An 18,919-nucleotide genomic window follows, 5' to 3' on the forward strand; every position below is an offset into this window, starting at 1 on the left:
CCCTTTCATCAGGAAATGGATGCACGTACCATGGCATAGAGGCAGCAGTTGGATCTTCCCATTCCCAGAGGCAAGAGTACCTGGCAACAGCAGATGAGCAAAGCATGCTTCCTGTTTGAAAATTTTCCATAGACATGGGTACTACTTGTGTGATCTATTTCTCAGAGGGACAGGTACTCAGACAGAGCAGAGTGGAACTCAGGGAGGGCAGAACACAACTCAAGATGACTGTTGCTAACAAGAGCAAAAAGAACATAAGGAAGTTGCCTTCTGCTGCCAGTGGATGCCTCCCCTTCTGGCGATTGAAGCAGTTCCTGGGGATGCTGGGATGATCTCCCATCTCCATGTTCCCACCTGATATCTGCAAACTTTGAGTGGAAACCAGCTTTCTAGCTGGGGAATGGAGGTGGAATGAATGTTAGTGCAGGAGCAGTATCAGCGGTGGAGATGAAGGGGAGCATTGCAGGTTGCTTGCCCTTCTCTCAAACCCGGAGCCAGCCATGCAGATTATATTTTCTGAAACTCTATTTGGTAACTCAGAATGTCAGAATGGGTACAACAGCAGTGTAGTGCTTAATCATCATTATCATAAAGAAAGTGGAACAATGAAAGTTTAAAGCATTACATGAACACAAACTCTCAAACTTTACACTCGGTTAGGATACAAAATACCCTGGCTCCCTGGTAGAATAAGGAACTTGCAGATGTGTAGGTCACATTCACATGCTACAGGTTGATATAATATTTGGTGAAAACTTTGCTGAGGCATAATGTGTGAAGTGGCCCAAGTTGTAAAAGAAGCTAAGAAGAATTCATGAAGAGTATATAGGCCAGCAGAAATTTTGAAAAACCCTTGCCTCTGATGATGATGTCCATGGAGGCTCCTGCTGGAATAAAATGTTGCACACTGTTATGGTGCCACAGGACTCCTGTTCATTATAGGCAAAGTAAAAGAAATTGTAGGCTTTCCGAGAGGGAGATATATGAATGCCGTGCTCTCAAAGCAGGAGTGTGAAAACAAATGCAAAAACGATTAGAACAATTTCATTTGAAACTGTTTCTCAGTTTCAAAATTCCGTCACAAGGGGTCACTGTCGTCTAAGAGAATATTTAAGGAGGACTGAAAACACAGAGCTCCTCCCTGGGAGAGACTGAAAAGCCAGCCTGCCTGATCTAAAAGAGGAACAGAGCGCACAAGGGATGCTGCACAGCAGGAAAAAATCCCATTGATTTTGGGAAGACCAGTGTGGATGGAAAGGGAAGGAGAGTCCTGAAGCCAGCCAAGACCGTTGGGGCTTTGTGTGTGAGCTTGCCATGGTTGCTTGGCAGAAGGATGATGGGGCAAAGCTGCTGCTGCAACTGATTCTCTTCCACACAGCTTGGGAGGTGGGGAGCGGCCAGCTCCATTATTCCGTGCTGGAGGAATCCCAGCACGGCACCTTTGTGGGCCGCATCGCTCAAGACCTGGGGCTGGAGGTGAGTGAGCTGGTGCCTCGGATGTTCCGGATGGTTTCCAAGGGACAGGAAGAGCATTTCCAGGTAAATGTGCAGAATGGGATTTTGTTTGTTAATTCCAGGATAGACAGGGAGGAGCTGTGTGCTGAGAACACGGACTGTGCCATTCACCTGGAGGTGATTGTGGATAAACCCCTGAGAGTCTTCCATGTGGAGGTGGAGATCAAGGACATAAATGACAATCCTCCTGTGTTTTCAGTGCATGAACAGATTCTGGCCATTGCAGAATCGAGGGTGGCAGGTTCTCGTTTCTTACTAGCAGGTGCCTCTGATGCAGATACAGATGCCAATGCCTTGATAACCTACAAACTCAGCCTGAATGATTACTTTGTTCTCGATTCAGGTAGTGAAAACCAGAGTAAATCTCCAGTACTTGTATTAAAAGCTCCACTAGACAGGGAAAAAGCCCCCCTGCATCACTTATTGCTCACGGCCTCTGATGGGGGCAAGCCACAGCTCTCGGGCACAGTCCAGCTGGTGATCAATGTGCTGGATGCAAATGACAACCCCCCTGTCTTTAACCAGTCAGTTTACAGGGTAAAATTGCTGGAAAATGCAGCTGCTGGAACTCTGGCTATTGCACTCACTGCCACTGATTTAGATGAAGGAATTAATAAAGAGATCTCTTACTCCTTTAGTGACCACACTCCACCAACTTTCCGAAAGATTTTTAGCATAAACTCCAACACAGGGGAATTAATAGTAAATGGAAATGTGGATTTCGAGGATATTAATGTGTTTGATCTGCAGATGGTGGCTGAAGATAAAGGCAACCCTCCCTTGTCTGGGCATTGCCAAGTGGTCATTGAGGTGCTGGATGTGAATGACAATGCACCAGAGGTGTCAGTGTCGTCCCTGTCTGTGCCAGTTCCAGAGGACTCCCCCCCGGGGACAGTGGTGGCCTTGATCAGTGTTGCGGATAGAGACTCTGGAGCCAATGGGAAAATAAATTGTTCCTTGTGGCCCCCCAAATTCCCATTCAAGCTGACGTCCACCTTCAAGAATTATTACTCGCTGGTACTTTCTGAGCCATTAGATCGTGAACAGTTGGCTGAGTATGGGTTGATAGTGAAGGTCCAAGATCAAGGCGACCCCCCACTGTCAGCCAGCAGCAGCCTGGTGGTGCCCATCAGTGACGTGAATGACAACACACCCACTTTTGCACAGCCCTCCTACACTGTCTTTGTGAAGGAGAACAACCCTCCTGGTGCTCACATCTTCACAGTGTCTGCCTCGGACCCAGATGTGGCGGAGAACGCCTTGGTCAGCTACTGGCTGGATGAGAAGCAGTGGCCTCTGTCGAGCTACATCTCAGTGCATTCAGAGAGTGGGAAGCTGTATGCCCTGCAGCCCTTGGACTATGAGGAGGTGAAGCTGCTGGAGTTCCAGGTGAGGGCCAAGGATGCTGGGCTGCCCTCCTTGTGTGGCAATGTGACCATCCAGGTCTTTGTGTTGGATGAGAATGACAATGCACCTGCAGTGTCTGGTTCAGTTGAGGATAACCCTACTCTGCTGAAGTTTCCAGTGACAGCTGGGCACGTGGTGGGCAAGATCCATGCCCTGGATGCTGACTCAGGGTATAATGCCTGGCTTCGCTACGAGTTGTATGATGCAACCAGCAGCCTGTGGCGAGTGGGTCTTTACAGTGGTGAGATCAGCACCACACGTGCTCTGGAAGAGGCAGAGGGCAGCAATAGCCAGAGTCTGCTTGTTCTGGTGAAGGATCATGGCAAGCCAATACTGTCAACCACCGCCACCTTCAGCGTGTCACTGGTGGCCAGTGCCCAGGCTGCCCAAAGTGATACCCGCCTCTCTAGGATGGGTGGGAGCACAAAGCCCCTGGCGGACACCACCAATCTCTACCTGATCATCGCCATCTGCTCAGTGTCCAGCTTGTTCCTGCTGGTGATCCTCTTGTATGTGGCACTGCGATGCCAGAGCCAGGCCAAGGAGGCAATGATGTATGGCCCTGGCACAGCTACGCTGGTGTGTGCCAGTGAAGTGGGCAGCTGGTCATATTCCAATCGCCACAGCCACATCCTGGCAGGGGTGAGTGGAGATGCTGGTGCCAAGAGTGACCTCATGGTTTTCACCCCCAACGTTCCTGTGTTGGCCGAGAGTGGGAAGGAGCTGGTCCCGAATGCTGCTGGGCCGGTGAGTTGCATGGAACCATTATGATTCTTGAAATTCCTTCTGGCTTCAGTTTGTATGTTCTGCCTACAACCCTTCTGTGAGGGAAAATAAAACCATTCTCCTCCAGCATCCCTCACAGAATCTGGGAGCCATGGCTTTGACTCAGAGCTCAGTCACATGGCACCTCCTGTTTGTACAGTCTCTCTTTCCTTTTGCAGAGGGGAGAAATGCTGTGTACAGGTATAGGTGTAGAGATGTGTACAGGATGGAGTGGTGACCATTCTCTGCTCGATGAAAATGATGGAGAATATGTTGTTTGGGGGCCATCATAACTCAGCTGTCATCAATTGCCTTGCTATCCTTTGTCTCAGGCATTGGTCTCTTATTGTCATTCTAGTCCTGTTGCATTGGGCACTCATTGTTTTATGCTGTCTGATCCACTGTTTTATATTCTGCAATCTACCTAGAGTCTCAGTGAGAAGAGTAGGCTATAAGTAAGGTAAACCAATAAATAAATAAACCCTTAAGCAGAGTTTCACTCCTTTAAGTCCATTTATGCCAATGGACTTCTAAGGGTATAACTCTGTTTAGAATGGTAAGGTTAGCATTTTGTCAGTTTAATCTAATTAAAACTAAATACCTAGTGATAATGTGCTTTCACGCATACCGAACAGTGCACTTTGAATCCACTTTTAATGCACTTTGCAATCTGGATTTTACTGTGTAAAATGACAAAATCCACTTGCAAATCGCTGTTAAGGTGCATTGGCAGGGAATAAAGTGCATTATTCAGCAAGTGAATTCATAGCTGTATTCAGCTACAGGCTAGAGGCATCCACAAACAGACACAGAAGCCTTTGAATGAATATTGCTGGCTTGAAGGGGATTTGTGCCGGAATGGGTGCTGCACCGATTGTTTCCACAGGCCAATCCACTTTATAAAAACTGGCATCATTCTGATGGCTGTTTAGGAGGGATTCCACTCCACCCCTGTTACCTGCCAAATGTACCCTTTGTATGCCCCCACTTCAATGCTGAGTGATCATTAGGGACAGGGACTACTTAGTAGTTGCACCTTGAGTTTGGAATACCTTCCCCACAACTATTCTAGCTTTTGATTTTTTTTTTAAAAAAAATGCTTTTAATTGATTCCCTTCCCCTAACCAGCTCTGTATTGTGATTCTGATTGCAATAATTTGCTGTTTCTGCTGATTTTATTCCTTTCTGATCTTTTGAGAATTTAATTATTTGTGCTGCTGTTTTATTGTTTTGTTATTACTGGTTTTATATCATAGATATGTTTTATTTGTTCATTATTTTGATCTGTCTCATAAACAGCTGAGAGACTGTGGTCAAGGTTAAATGAAGTAAACTAAACAAACAGCCAGGAAATTCCAGTTTCTTTTATTTTTTTTTTAAAGGGGGTAACAAAAGCATAGCCCTGGCTGTTGTGGGCTCATTCTGTTATATTTACTGGTTCACACCCCAGCATGTGATCAACTAATTTTCAAGACAGTTTCCAATTACAAGCTGCAAAGAATTCCAATTACAAAGAATTGGCAGGTTCAGCCTTGGTTATTATTTGGATGCGAAATCACCAAGGAAGTGCAGGGCTGCTAGATGGAGGCAGGCAATGGCAAATCACCCTGTTCGTGTCTTGCCTTGAAGTGTTGAAATTATTGAAATGCTTTTATTTAAATTACTGAAATGAATCTATTATGGAATATATTATGCAGAATCTATTATAACTGGCTTAGTTGTAGGCATTGGCTCTGAAGCCATTCTGACCTTTATTGATATTTGTAGCCTAAACAAAATACAGTGATTATTGACAACATATTTTTATCAATTGTCAGTTCCAAATCTAAGACAAGCTTTTACTTTGACAAGAATGAATGTTCTTCCCTTGGCAGTTTTGGGAGGCAGATACAATAGAATATCATACTCTAATAGAAGATGCAGATGCTCATACGATAAAATCAAAACTATCGAATGCATGATTATGGAGTGCCCTACATTTAACAAGTTGAGAGCTAATTTAGTCACCCCTTTACTTTAAAATATGGAATTCCTAAATGTGTGAGCCCTGGTGTCATAGTACAAAGGATTGTGTCACCCTTTCAGTAACAAAATTCATAGGTGCAATAATAAAATATAACCGAAATAATACCGAGTAAGGTCTTTTAAAATAATTTTTGGTTCTAACTTCCGCTTAAGGCGATATCTATATGAGCAGTACTAGATAGTTATATGTAAATGATTATTTGCACAAGAACTGGAGTCTTCATGGATTTTGGCAATTGTGGCAATTTGTTTTTCCTGTCTCTTTTTTTGAGACAGATAATTGTATACTACATGTGACTGAGGAGCTGAAGTGTCTTCAGCATCTATCGGAACCTCATTATCTGTTTTTTGAGGTGACTGCAAATATTAATGGATAAACCTAATAACAATGGGGCAGATGAGGTGGTTCCACCATTTAAACTGAACCTCTAACTCTTGTTAACATCTAAACCCATCCTTTAATAATTATCCATCCAACCCCAATGAGATTTATCTATGGGGAACAATTTAAATCAAGATAGTGGTTTAAATCATTAAGAAAAAAGGCCAAGAAAGAATTGATTTAAATCATTTTCCCCACTGATACTTCTTTATATCCCCTAAACAATAGTGAAAATCTAATGATGGGAACATATTAATGTACACTTGATTAGAGCATTTTTAAGCTATAGAAAATATAATTTATCTCATATCTAGATAACCTTTTAAAATCATTTTAGAAAAATTAATATGCTGTTTATTAAATGGGTACCTTTCCTTAGAATCCTTATACAGGAATGTTTACTGCATTCAAAACTGGTATTTAGTTGTGCCTTGAACACTTTCTTTAGTTGCAGCAAGTTAACTGTCATCCTTATGCTATGGAAAGCTTTTTCTGCTCAAGCTGCTGCTAAGCTCACAAGAGAGCTGATTTCTGCCCCACCATTTAGTTGGGAGCCCTGTTTATCAGTGTTATTATCCCTTCTCTACTCTGTGGTTCCTTGAAAAGATAACCATTTGTTTATTTCATTTACTAAATTGTAGGGGGCACTATTCAGATTGTTGGCCTTGGGCCACAAAATCGTGTGAGCTCTGCTTTCCTACAATTGTGGGAGAATTGTGTAATGGCTTGTGGATTGTTGGTTGTCTGGCAAAGGTCTTTGGGGGTTCATCTTTTCTCAAACAGCCTTACCAGCCTCACACTGTGGATATTGAAATAATAGGATATGGATTTGTGTGGTATGAATATTTTGGAGGGGTTTTTGTGATGCCTTGAAAGAATATTTGAGGGTATAAAGAGAGGCAAGCTATTATGTTTCAGCCTCAGCTCTCAACAGCTCTACAGAATTATTTCAGGTTAGGGAATTGATGCAGGAGGAAACATTATCCCTCTTCCCATCCCATGGTCTCTGTCTGAGTCAAGGTACTGCTTGGCAGCTGTTTACTAAGAAGGGATGCTTGTGGTGCAATCTCATGTACAGTTACTCTAATCTAAGCCCATTGACTTCAGTGGACTTCAACTGGAGTAACCCTGCATCAGATTGAATTGTCAGAGCTCCAAATGCAAAATTCCCAGTTTCTCATTTAGTATGGCACTAAATATTTTCAGTGCTAGTTTTTATTCATGTAAAGTTATAAGGTGAGGGGGCTGGCAGCAATTGTTTCTTTGAGTCAAAGATTTTTTATAGATAAACATTGTCATTTTATAATTCTTATATTTAAAACTGGTTTTGGCATTTAATGAGGAGTTCAACAAAATATAAGAACAACTTTATTTATGGTATGTGCAGCCATAGCACAGGGAAATGGGAGTGCCCCATAAGGCTTAGTAGAGCACTGTTTCCCAACCTGACCTTCCGTGTATTCACAGTGCGCCTTGACACTGTGAGAAAAAGGACATCTGTGTGTGCCTCAAATACCCTCATTGTGGCCTCCTCCTCTACTTGGTCAATCATTTAAAGTTTGGTGCAGTTCTAAGCAGTGCAATTCTAAGCAGAGGTCCATGGGTTTCAATAGACTTTGAAGGATGGGACTCTGTTTAGAACTGCACCTTATATAACTTGACAAGCAGAAAGGGAGAACTGGATGGAGGTGTGAGAAACATGTATTTGTATATATCTCTTATTGGAACTCTTTTCTCCAAGTAGATTGGAACTCCTAAGAACCCAGGTTTTATTTGATTATCTTTATAACCAGCAGTGTTTTCAAATACAAGATTTTGATAAATGCCTGTTAATTATTTTTGCCAAAAGTATGCTAAAAATCAATACCTCTATATGAAGAGTGAATTTAAAGCCTTCACTGCTTCTTTCATGAAAGGATAGTCTATTCTGTCAAATGCCTTCTTGCCATTGATAAAATAGTAGACATGAGAAACAGATATGATAAATATATGAAATAAATAATAGAATCATAGAGTTGGTACATCCAGGGTCATCTAGTCCAACCCCCCTACACAATGCAGGAAAATACCACCCCTCTCACCCAGTGAGACTTGCTCCACACCCGGAAGATGGCAAAAAAACCTCCAGGATCCCTGACCAAACTAGCCAGGAGAAAAATTGCTGCCTGTCCCCAAAGTAGTAATCAGCATCTCCCTGGACATGTCAGAAAGAGCCATGAGAACTAAGCACTGATGCAACCCTTCCTGCCTACTTTCCCATGATCTGCCTAAGTTCACAGAATCAGCATTGCTGTCAGATGACCATCTAGCCTCTGTTTAAAAACCTCCAAAGAAGGAGAGTCCACCATCTCCCAAGGAAGCCTGTCTCACTGAGGAACTGCTCTAGCTGTCAGGAAGTTCCTCCTAATGTTTAATCAAAAACTCTTTTGATTTAATTTCAACCCATTGGTTCTGATCTGGCTTTCTGGGACAACAGAAAACAACTCAACACCATCCTCTATATGACAGCTGTTCAAGTACCTGAAGATAATGATCATATCACCTTTCTGTCATCTCCTCTCTAGGCTAAACATACCCAGCTAATTCAACCTTTCCTTACAGACTTGGTCTCCAGAACACTCCTCTGCCCTCCTCTGGACATCTTGTCTATATCTTTCTTAAATTTTGTTGTCCAAAACTGAATGCAATATTCAAGGTAAGGTCTAACCAGAGTAAAGTAATGCCATCACTTTGTGTGATCTGGATATTATATTTCTTTTGGTACAGCCCAAAATTGCATTTGCCTTTTTAGCTATAGCATCATACTGCTGACTCATGTACAGTGTAAGGTCCACTAAAACCCCTAGATCCTTTTTGCATGTACTACTGCCAAGAGAAGTCTCCCTCATCCTATAATAATGCATTGGATTTTTCCTACCTAAATGCAGAACTTTATATTTATCCCTGTTAAAATTTTCCAGCCTGTCAAGATCATCATGTGTCCTGACTCTATTTTCTACTGTATTAGCTATCGCTCGCAATTTAGTATCAATTGCAAATTTAAAAAGCGTTCCTTCCATTCCTTCATTCAAATAATTTATAAATACATTGAACAAACCAGGTCCCAGGACAGATCCTTGAGGCACTCCACTTGTCACTCCTCTCCAAGAGGATGAGGAATCATTCACAAGCATCAGTTACAGATCCACCTAACAGTAATAGGATTCAAACCACATTTTACCAACTTCTCAACAAGAATATTCTTAAATGCTTTACTGCAATCAAGATAAATTATGTCTACAGTGTTTCCTTAATCCAGCAAGGAAGTAACATTTTTGAAAAAAGATATAAGGTTAGTCTGATACGATGTGACATGAGTTAATTGTGTTACTTTCTTAACGTTTTTCTTATGCTGTCCTCTATGACTGATGCATGTGTATATTTGTGAATATATATATATGCCTATTTCTAATAGTAAACTGAACGGCCAATGATGGATGATGAAAGCAGCAAAACCAGTCCACTCATAGACAAGGTAAGGATAATTTTTTAATTTCATTAACTGTTACCAGTTGCTACACTGGGAGGCATTGTACTTGGATCTCCAGTGAGGTTATGTGGGTCTGTTTCCGATCAATAAAGCTCATGGACGTGAGATTCCCAAAGGCTGGGAGAGATACTACAACTTATGCTTGGAGACTATGTATGGAGCTCAGCCCTAATTAAGTGCCAGAAGGTTGCAGGGTTATTCAAGTCAAGTCAAGTTTATTGTTACAGTCAGCAACCAGCACACTTAATCAATTCATACAAAGCATTTAGCTGCAGCATGTAGAATAAAACCATCAGTAACATTGATAAAATTGGGTATCTGTGACTATAACAAAGAGATAGGATAAAACTGCCATAAAATTCATTTAAAATTTAGATAAAAAATTAAAACTTAGTCTGCCTCATGTTTTACGTTCCTTGAAGACCTGGGCATAGAATCTGGCCACCTGTCTTGTTGTCTGATGGTTCTTGTCAGGCAGAAGGTAGTAGAGTTTAATTTTATTTGATCTACCAGGAAACGGTTCTAGCAATGGACTAAAAATTAAAGAATATATGTTCCAGGGAGTCTATTTCATGCAGGGGGCAAGAACAGAGCCTGAGTGCATAAGGGATCCCTTTATGCACATAATTTATAAATACATTGAACAAACCAGGTCCCAGGACAGATCCTTGAGGCACTCCACTTGTCACTCCTCTCCAAGAGGATTCATCTGACCGGCCACTGCCCCCCATGCAGCCGCAGTACTGTTCAGAAAGAAGAAGGATGGTGGGTTTAGGCTTTGCATGGATTTTTGAGGGATTAATGGGATTTCTACCTCGAATGCCTATCCCATACCTCTAATCCTTCCAATACAACAGACCTCAGAGACATACTTCTGTCTAAAGTAAATGCCCTTCTAGAGTTACTAGATTCAAGAAAATGTAAATAGGCTGCAGGAGCAGCTATATATCTGGTGTTTACTGGAGAGATATAACCTGGAGAACTGAAAATATCCATTATTGCAGGGTTATTTGATTTAGAGACTTGGATCATCCAGGTCCAGGTCAGTTTTTTTGTTTTTTCTATTAGAAGTTTTTTGTAGTGCTGTTTTAAGGCCTTAAGCTGTGGTGGAAGTTTGGATACATTATTTAGCCTGTACTACTGGAATTTGGCCACTAAATTGTTTTTTGCTGCATGGCAGTCTGCATCAAGCCAGGTCTTCAGTTTGCTTTTCCTTAATGGTTGGATGTTGTTGCCATGAGGTGGCCTTTGGAGGGTTTGCATCCAGCCAAGAATAAGTCACTGGGCTGATGAAATCACTGTATCTATGGCATTTGCTGAGATCACAGCGTTTTGGAGCTGAGATACTTGGTCTGAGGTAAAGTATTTTTGGCATTGATGATCTGCTTTCTCAGACTAGACTAACCTTCTGTAACTTGGAATGGGTTCTAGATCATTGTTGAGTTGCTCAGAAATACGTTCTGATAGGTTGCAGATGTTAAGGTCAAGAGTGATTGGGATATGGTCTCTATTTTGTCGAGTCCCTACATATAGGTGTGCGTTGTGACTAAGCAAATCATAAGATGTCAAAATAAAGTTCTATAGTACTTGCACCAAACTCAGACCAATATGTATACTCTCCAGGAATCTTTCACTGCTAGTACTGAGTTGAAGTAGATATAATAAGCAACAATAGGAAAGAAGTTGAAAATTGGATTCTGCTGCCTCTCAAGATCTGCTTCAGGATCATCCACGCTCTTGGAAGTTTGAGCAGGCTGATCTTTCCTTCCCACCCCCTTTTCCCCTTTAAATAAAGGTCAGCTTCTTTCAAAGTTTCACCACTTCTGCAGCATTTTCAGTCATCATTAGGCCATTTTTGAGGGGGGGCATCTTTGATTTTACAATGTGCATTTTTCTGCATATTTTGTAACTTCCCTATGTATGTATTGAACCCTACTTTATTTGTGTGTGGGTCTCCTATTTTTATACCTTTCATAATCCACACGGGGGGCAGCTAGTTCTCAGTTGCTGAAGGAATTTGTAGTTCAAAATATGCTCCAATCACAAATAAACCTTCTGCTGTTTCTAAAAAAGGAGGATTTCCCATAGATGTAGTTTGCATTATTCTGGCTAGAGAATTGAGAACTGCTCAAGACAACACAAGTCCTGGCATCAGAACCTCTCACATACTCATTGTTGGGACTCCGACTTGAGTTGTTCCATTTATCTCAGTTACACCCCCTACCCCCATTATTCTCAGTTATACCTACCATGGTTTGATGTAGTCTGAAGTAACTTGTAACAGTCTCTCAAGCCTGTTAGATGTTTCCAGTACCTTTTCAGTTTTACCAGTTCATGAAATAGTTTGGATATAAATCCCCATAAGAAAATCCATTCATTCACTTTTTTTTTGGAGGTGCAAATCATTTCAGAAATCACTGTCCTTTGTAGGTTGCCCCATAGACATGGGTGTCAGTGGGATGATCTCATATTTCTTGGTGGGGCAGGTACTCAGAAGGAACAGAGCACAAAAGAAGAAGAGTTGTATTTATACTCCTCCCTTCAGTTGGAGTCTCAGAGTGGCTTACAATTTCCTTCCCTTCTTCTCCCCACAACAGACACCCTGAGTTTGAGAGAGCTCCGAGAGAACTGTTTAGGTGGCACTCGATACAATATGTTTGCTGCTAACATGACCAAAAAGCAGCACAAGCAAGTTGTACTCTTCTGTTGGCAAGTGCTACCTTCAGGAAATGGAAGCGATTCATGTATAATCACAGCATGTGCTGGGTGTGTGTGTGTGTCTCACAGTTCTGGGACATCTACAAACTATGAGTAGCAGGCCAGATTTCTATTTTTAAAATGGAGCTGAAATGAATGTTACTGTGCAAGCAGTATCAACATGGGAATGAAGAGGAGGCATTGCAAGTTGCTGCTGCCCAAATCTGGAGCCAGCCCTGCAGATGATGTGTTCTGATATTATATATGGTAACTGGCAGTGTCTTTTGTCAGAGTGGGTACAACACAAAGATAAGTCTTACTCAACATTATTCTATAGGAAGTGGAACAATGAAGGTCTGTTTCAGGTAATACTCGACTACAAACTTACCCGACTTTACACCAAACAAAATATGGCTCCCTGGTGAGGGTTCCTGGTAGGACAGAGAAATTTGCAGAAGTGTGGGCCATGTTCACATTATATGTTGACGTACTATTTGGTGGAACCTCAGAACAAAGTCAAACATAATGTGTGAAGTGGACCTAGCTGTAAAAGAAGCTAAAATGAATTCCTGAAGAGTATCTAGCTGGCAAAACTAAAAATCCTTTCCTCTAATCATGTTGGCCAAAGGTCCATGGAAAGCCCTACTGGAATACACATGCTATACAACTCTTGGTCATTGTAGGCAAACAAAAGAAATAAATGCCATTGTCAGAGGGGGAGACATGAATGCCATGCTCTCAAAATAGGATTATGAAAACAAATGGAAAGAAAAGGGTTTAGAACACGAAATTTCCTCCATTTCAAAATTCCGTCACAAGGGGTCACTGTCGTCTAAGAGAATATTTAAGGAGGACTGAAAACACAGAGCTCCTCCCCGGGAGAGACTGAAAAGCCAGCCTGCCTGATCTACAAGAGGAACAGAGCGCACAAGGGATGCTGCACAGCAGGAAAAAATCCCATTGATTTTGGGAAGACCAGTGTGGATGGAAAGGGAAGGAGAGTCCTGAAGCCAGCCAAGACCGTTGGGGCTTTGTGTGTGAGCTTGCCATGGTTGCTTGGCAGAAGGATGATGGGGCAAAGCTGCTGCTGCAGCTGATTCTCTTCCACACAGCTTGGGAGGTGGGGAGCGGCCAGCTCCATTATTCCGTGCTGGAGGAATCCCAGCACGGCACCTTTGTGGGCCGCATCGCTCAAGACCTGGGGCTGGAGGTGAGTGAGCTGGTGCCTCGGATGTTCCGGATGGTTTCCAAGGGACAGGAAGAGCATTTCCAGGTAAATGTGCAGAATGGGATTTTGTTTGTTAATTCCAGGATAGACAGGGAGGAGCTGTGTGCTGAGAACACGGACTGTGCCATTCACCTGGAGGTGATTGTGGATAAACCCCTGAGAGTCTTCCATGTGGAGGTGGAGATCAAGGACATAAATGACAATCCTCCTGTGTTTTCAGTGCATGAACAGATTCTGGCCATTGCAGAATCGAGGGTGGCAGGTTCTCATTTCTTACTAGCAGGTGCCTCTGATGCAGATACAGATGCCAATGCCCTGATAACCTACAAACTCAGCATGAATGATTATTTTGTTCTTGATTCAGGCAGTGAAGAGGACCAGAGTAGATCTCCAGTACTTGTATTAAAAGCTCCACTAGACAGGGAAAAAGCCCCTCTGCATCACTTATTGCTCACGGCCTCTGATGGGGGCAAGCCACAGCTCTCGGGCACAGTCCAGCTGGTGATCAATGTGCTGGATGCAAATGACAACCCCCCTGTCTTTAACCAGTCAGTTTACAGGGTAAAACTGCTGGAAAATGCTGCTAATGGGACACTGGTTATTAAACTGAATGCTACAGATTTAGATGAAGGAATTAATAAGGAAATCTCCTATTTTTTTAGTAACAATGTACCATCAAGTTTCACTAAGGTGTTTAGCATCAGTTCCAACACTGGGGAACTTAGAGTGTTTGGCAAAGTGGATTTTGAGGATGTTAATTTGTATAATCTTCAAGTTGTGGCAGAAGACAAAGGAAACTTTCCTTTGTCTGGACACTGCAAAGTTCACATTGAAGTACTGGACGTGAATGACAATGCCCCAGAAGTGACCGTGTCCTCCTTGTCAGTGCCAGTGCCTGAGAATTCTCCACCAGGGACAGTGGTGGCCCTCATCAGTATCTCAGACAGGGACTCTGGGGCCAATGGGCAGGTGACTTGCTCAATGCAGCCCTCTGGGCTTCCTTTCAAACTGACATCCACCTTCAAGAATTACTACTCACTTGTACTGGCTGAGCCACTGGACCGGGAGCGAGTGGCTGAGTACAGTTTGGTGGTGTTAGCCCAAGATCAAGGGGACCCCCCACTGTCAGCCAGCAGCAGCCTAATAGTGCCAATCAGTGATGTGAACGACAATGCTCCCAGTTATGCACAGCCTTCATACACAGTGTTTGTGAAAGAGAACAACCTTCCTGGTGCTCACATCTTCACAGTGTCTGCCTCGGACCCAGATGTGGCGGAGAACGCCTTGGTCAGCTACTGGCTGGATGAGAAGCTCTGGCCTCTGTCAAGCTACATCTCAGTGCATTCAGAGAGTGGGAAGCTGTATGCCCTGCAGCCCTTGGACTATGAGGAGGTGAAGCTGCTGGAGTTCCAGGTGAGGGCCAAGGATGCTGGGCTGCCCTCCTTGTGTGGCAACGTGACTGTGCAGGTCTTTGTGTTGGATGAGAATGACAATGCACCTTCAGTGTCTGCTCCAACTGAGGATAACCCTACTCTGGTGAAGGTTCCAGTGTCAGCTGGGCATGTGGTGGGCAAGATTCAGGCCATGGACGCTGATTCGGGTTACAATGCCTGGCTTCGCTATGAACTGTATGATGCAGCCAGTGGCTTGTGGCGGGTGGGTCTTTACAGTGGTGAGATCAGCACCACACGTGCTCTGGAGGAGGTAGAGGGCAGCAACATCCACAGTCTGCTTGTTCTGATTAAGGATCATGGCAAGCCGGTTCTGTCAACCACAGCCACCTTCAGTGTGTCACTGGTGGCCAGTGCTCTGGCTGCCCAGAGTGATGCCCACCTATTTAGGACAGGAAGGAGTGCAAAACCCTTGTCAGACACCACCAATCTCTACTTGATCATCGCCATCTGCTCTGTGTCCAGCTTGTTCCTGCTGGTGATCCTTGTGTACGTGGCACTGCGATGCCAGAACCAAGCTAAGGATGGAATTGTGTATGGTCCTGGCACAGCCACACTGGTGTGTGCCAGTGAAGTGGGCAGCTGGTCGTATTCCAATCGCCACAGCCACATCCTGGCGGGGGTGAGTGGGGATGCTGGTGCCAAAAGTGACCTCATGGTTTTCAGCCCCAACATTCCTGTCTTGGCCGAGAGTGGGAAGGAGCTGGTCCCGAACGCTGCTGGGCCGGTGAGTTGCATGGAACCATTATGATTCTTTCTGGATTCAGTTGTATGTTCTGTCTACAGAGAATAAACTTCTTCTGTTGCATCCCTCATGGAATCTGACAGCCATGCTTTTGACTCAGAGGTCAGTCAGATGGTGGCTTCAGTTTGTATGATCTCTTTCTTTTTGCAGAGAGGAGAAATGTTGTGTACAGGTACAGGTGTAGAGGTTCCTGCCTTGTTTGAGGTGTGTGCTGGAGGAGAGTGGTGGCCATCCTCTGCTCTGTGAAAATGATGGAGAAAATGTTGTTTTTGGGCCGTCATAACTCAGCTGTCATCAATTGCCTTGCTATCCCTTGTCTCAGGCATTGTTGTCTTACTGTCTTCCTAGTCCTGTTGCATTGAGCACTCATTGTTTTATGCTGCCTGATCTACCGTTTTTTATTCTTCAATCTGCCTAGCGTCTCAGTGAGAAGTTGAGCCTCAAATAAGGTAAACCAATAAATAAGTAAACCCAAGCAGAGTTACACTCTTCTAAGTCCATTTGTGTCGGTCGGCTTGTAAGGGTAGAACTCTGTTTAGTTTGGTATGGTTAGCATTTTGTAAGTTTCATGAAATTAATAATGCTTTGTATGCACTTTCACACATGCTGAATCCACTTTCAATGCCCTTTGGATCTTACTCTGTGTAATGGCAAAATCTATTTGCAAATAGTTGCTAAGGTGCATTGCAAGTAGTTTGAAAGTGCATTATTAAGCATGTGTATAAGCATGTTGCAGGATTTGTCTCATGGCCTTTGTTTTAATTGATGTCACACTTTACTTCTTAATGAGCTTAGTGATGGATATGTTTTTCCTAAGAATAAATGTGATAGACTACTCTCTCTTTTGAAATGAAAACTGAAAATTCATATCTGTATTTAGCTACAGGCTAGAGGCATCCACAAGCAGACACAGAAGCCTTTGAAAAGTATCGCTGGCTTGAAGGAATGGGTCCTGCGTCCATTGTTTCCATAGGCCAACCCACTTTATAAAAACTGACATTGTGTTGGAGGGTCTTTGGGAGGGATTCTTTTCCACACAGTTAACACATTACCGGTCAGATATACCATCGTATCAGCTCATCGTTGCATGCCCCAAATTTCATAGATGGGTGATGATTAGGGGCAGGGTCTGCTTAGTGATAGCACCTTGACTTTGGAATATCTTCTCCACATCTATGCTCACTTTCAGCTTTATTTAAACTCATGCTTTTAATTAATTCCCTTCCCCTAACCAACTTTACATTGTGATTTTGATTTTAATATTTTGCTGTTTCTGCTGTATTCCTTGCTCAGAATCTAGTTACTCTAATTGGCTAGACTCCATCGAGAAATTGAATTAAATCATTTCTCCTGCTGATACTTCTTTATATCTTCTAAACAGTAGTGAAAATCTAACCATGGAATCCTGTTAATGTACACTTAGTATGAACATTTTCACTGTACAGGAAAGTATAATTTATATCATATTTAGATAATCTTTTAAATCATTTTAGAAAAATTAATACTCTGCTTATTGAATGAATATGTTTTGTTAGGATTCTTGTATAGCAGTGTTTAGTAATTTCGAACCTGGCATTTAGTTGTGCTTTGAACACCTTTTTCACCTGCAGTAACTTAATGTTCCTCTCCATGCTGTGGAAAGGTCCTTGAGCTCAAGTCACAAGCAGCCAGATCTCCCCCCCCCCACTTTAGTCGGCATCCCTATTGATCAATGGTATTATTACCTTACTCTTCTGGGGTACCATGAAAGGATTGCCATTATTTATTTCATTTATTAAACTGCAAGAAATGTGATTTTCAATTCTTGGCCTTGGACTCTAAATATTGTAGACTGTCTTTATAATATAGGGATCCACTTTCCTACAATTGCAGAATTGTGCAATGGCTTGTGGGTTATTGACTGAATTTGTTGATTGCCTGGCAAAGGTACCTTATCTCAAACAGCCTTGCCAGCCTCAGACTGTGGATACTGAATTTGTGTGGTATGAGTGTTTTTGTGGTGTATTTTTTGTGATGATGTAGAACAGAGTTATGGATTTTGTGGTGTGTTTTTTGTGATGATGTAGAACAGAGATATGGATTTGTGTGGTATGAGTGTTATTGTGGTGTATTTTTTGTGATGATGTAGAACAGAGTTTGGGATATAAAGAAAGCTGAGCCTTCTAGACTTAACTCACAACAGTTCTACAGGATAATTTCAGATCAGGAAAATGGAGGAGGGAACATTACCCTTCTCTCTATCCTCTGGCCTTATTTTATATATATATATATTTAACTACAAAAGAAAAAGCATAAGCACAGATACAAAAAAAAGGGAGGGTGGGGAGGGCATATACAGAATGGGAAAGGCGGGAGGGGAAGGAAAAATACAAATATATCAATTTTAAGTCTACCTCCAAATAAAATATCCAACTCGTTCTACCTGCAAGTATAAAATTCTCCATATATTTTGCCATCTTTATCTTCCATTATAAAACATTTTTACTAAACTATTATTTGCAATACAAGTCTAAACAGTTCTTCTTCAACACATATAAATCTGAACAAGTCAGAGCAGTCTCAGCATAAAACTTACTACTTTGGCTTAACCTTGCTAAAAAACACAAACTAATTTATTGGTTTATCACTATCCTCATTAACAGAGACACGAAAAATTCATATCTTTATCCTTAAAAAAAACTAAAAAGAAATACAACCTGGTATTATTTCTATTTCAATATAAACAGTTTCTTGTGAGGGACATTATTAAAAAAAAACAAATCTAGCAGTTTACACAACATCTGTATTGTTTACCTTTTTAACAATTAATCCTCTTGTATCGCTATTGGGCTAGGAAAAGCAACTTTTTATAACCCAAAAATGAAGGTCTCAAACCTATTCTTATTGAGTGTTACCTACCCAGCTATCCAAAATAAAAACATTTCAGGAAACCCTTCTTACTAAAAAAAAAAATTTATACCCTGAGTTATAGATTAACTTGTAAAATTACCCATATTTATAACAAACATAGAAACTAATATCATTATCTATTGAAAACGAGTTCAGCAATTTGTCAGGAAATTACATTATCTGCTTTCTTAAAAATTAATCTACAAAGACTATTTTTACATAAAATTATTTTCAAAAACTTTTTAGCTCTTTAACTTTTAAATCCATATTATTTTAAGCAAAACAG

At 42.1% G+C, this 18,919-nt stretch overlaps 1 protein-coding gene across 5 annotated transcripts in view; it reads left to right on the plus strand.

Annotated features, from left to right (window-relative positions):
• The window catches only part of LOC132582139 (protocadherin alpha-C2-like), a 341,397-nt gene that overhangs the window by 79,259 nt on the left and 243,219 nt on the right, over nucleotides 1-18,919 (plus strand). Inside the window, exon 1 of one of the 5 annotated variants that reach the window (XM_060253610.1) lies at nucleotides 1,207-3,669. The exons of 3 other annotated variants lie outside the window; for them this stretch is intronic. In XM_060253610.1, the coding sequence (XP_060109593.1) occupies nucleotides 1,315-3,669 (2,355 nt within the window). In that variant the 5' untranslated portion in view covers nucleotides 1,207-1,314. Of the gene's footprint in view, nucleotides 1-1,206; nucleotides 3,670-13,222; nucleotides 15,727-18,919 lie in introns of those variants that run through there. One more of the 5 variants, XM_060253609.1, reaches the window with a different exon arrangement.

The sequence above is a fragment of the Heteronotia binoei genome, chromosome 14 (genome assembly GCF_032191835.1).
Source record: "Heteronotia binoei isolate CCM8104 ecotype False Entrance Well chromosome 14, APGP_CSIRO_Hbin_v1, whole genome shotgun sequence".
Lineage (NCBI taxonomy): Eukaryota > Metazoa > Chordata > Lepidosauria > Squamata > Gekkonidae > Heteronotia > Heteronotia binoei.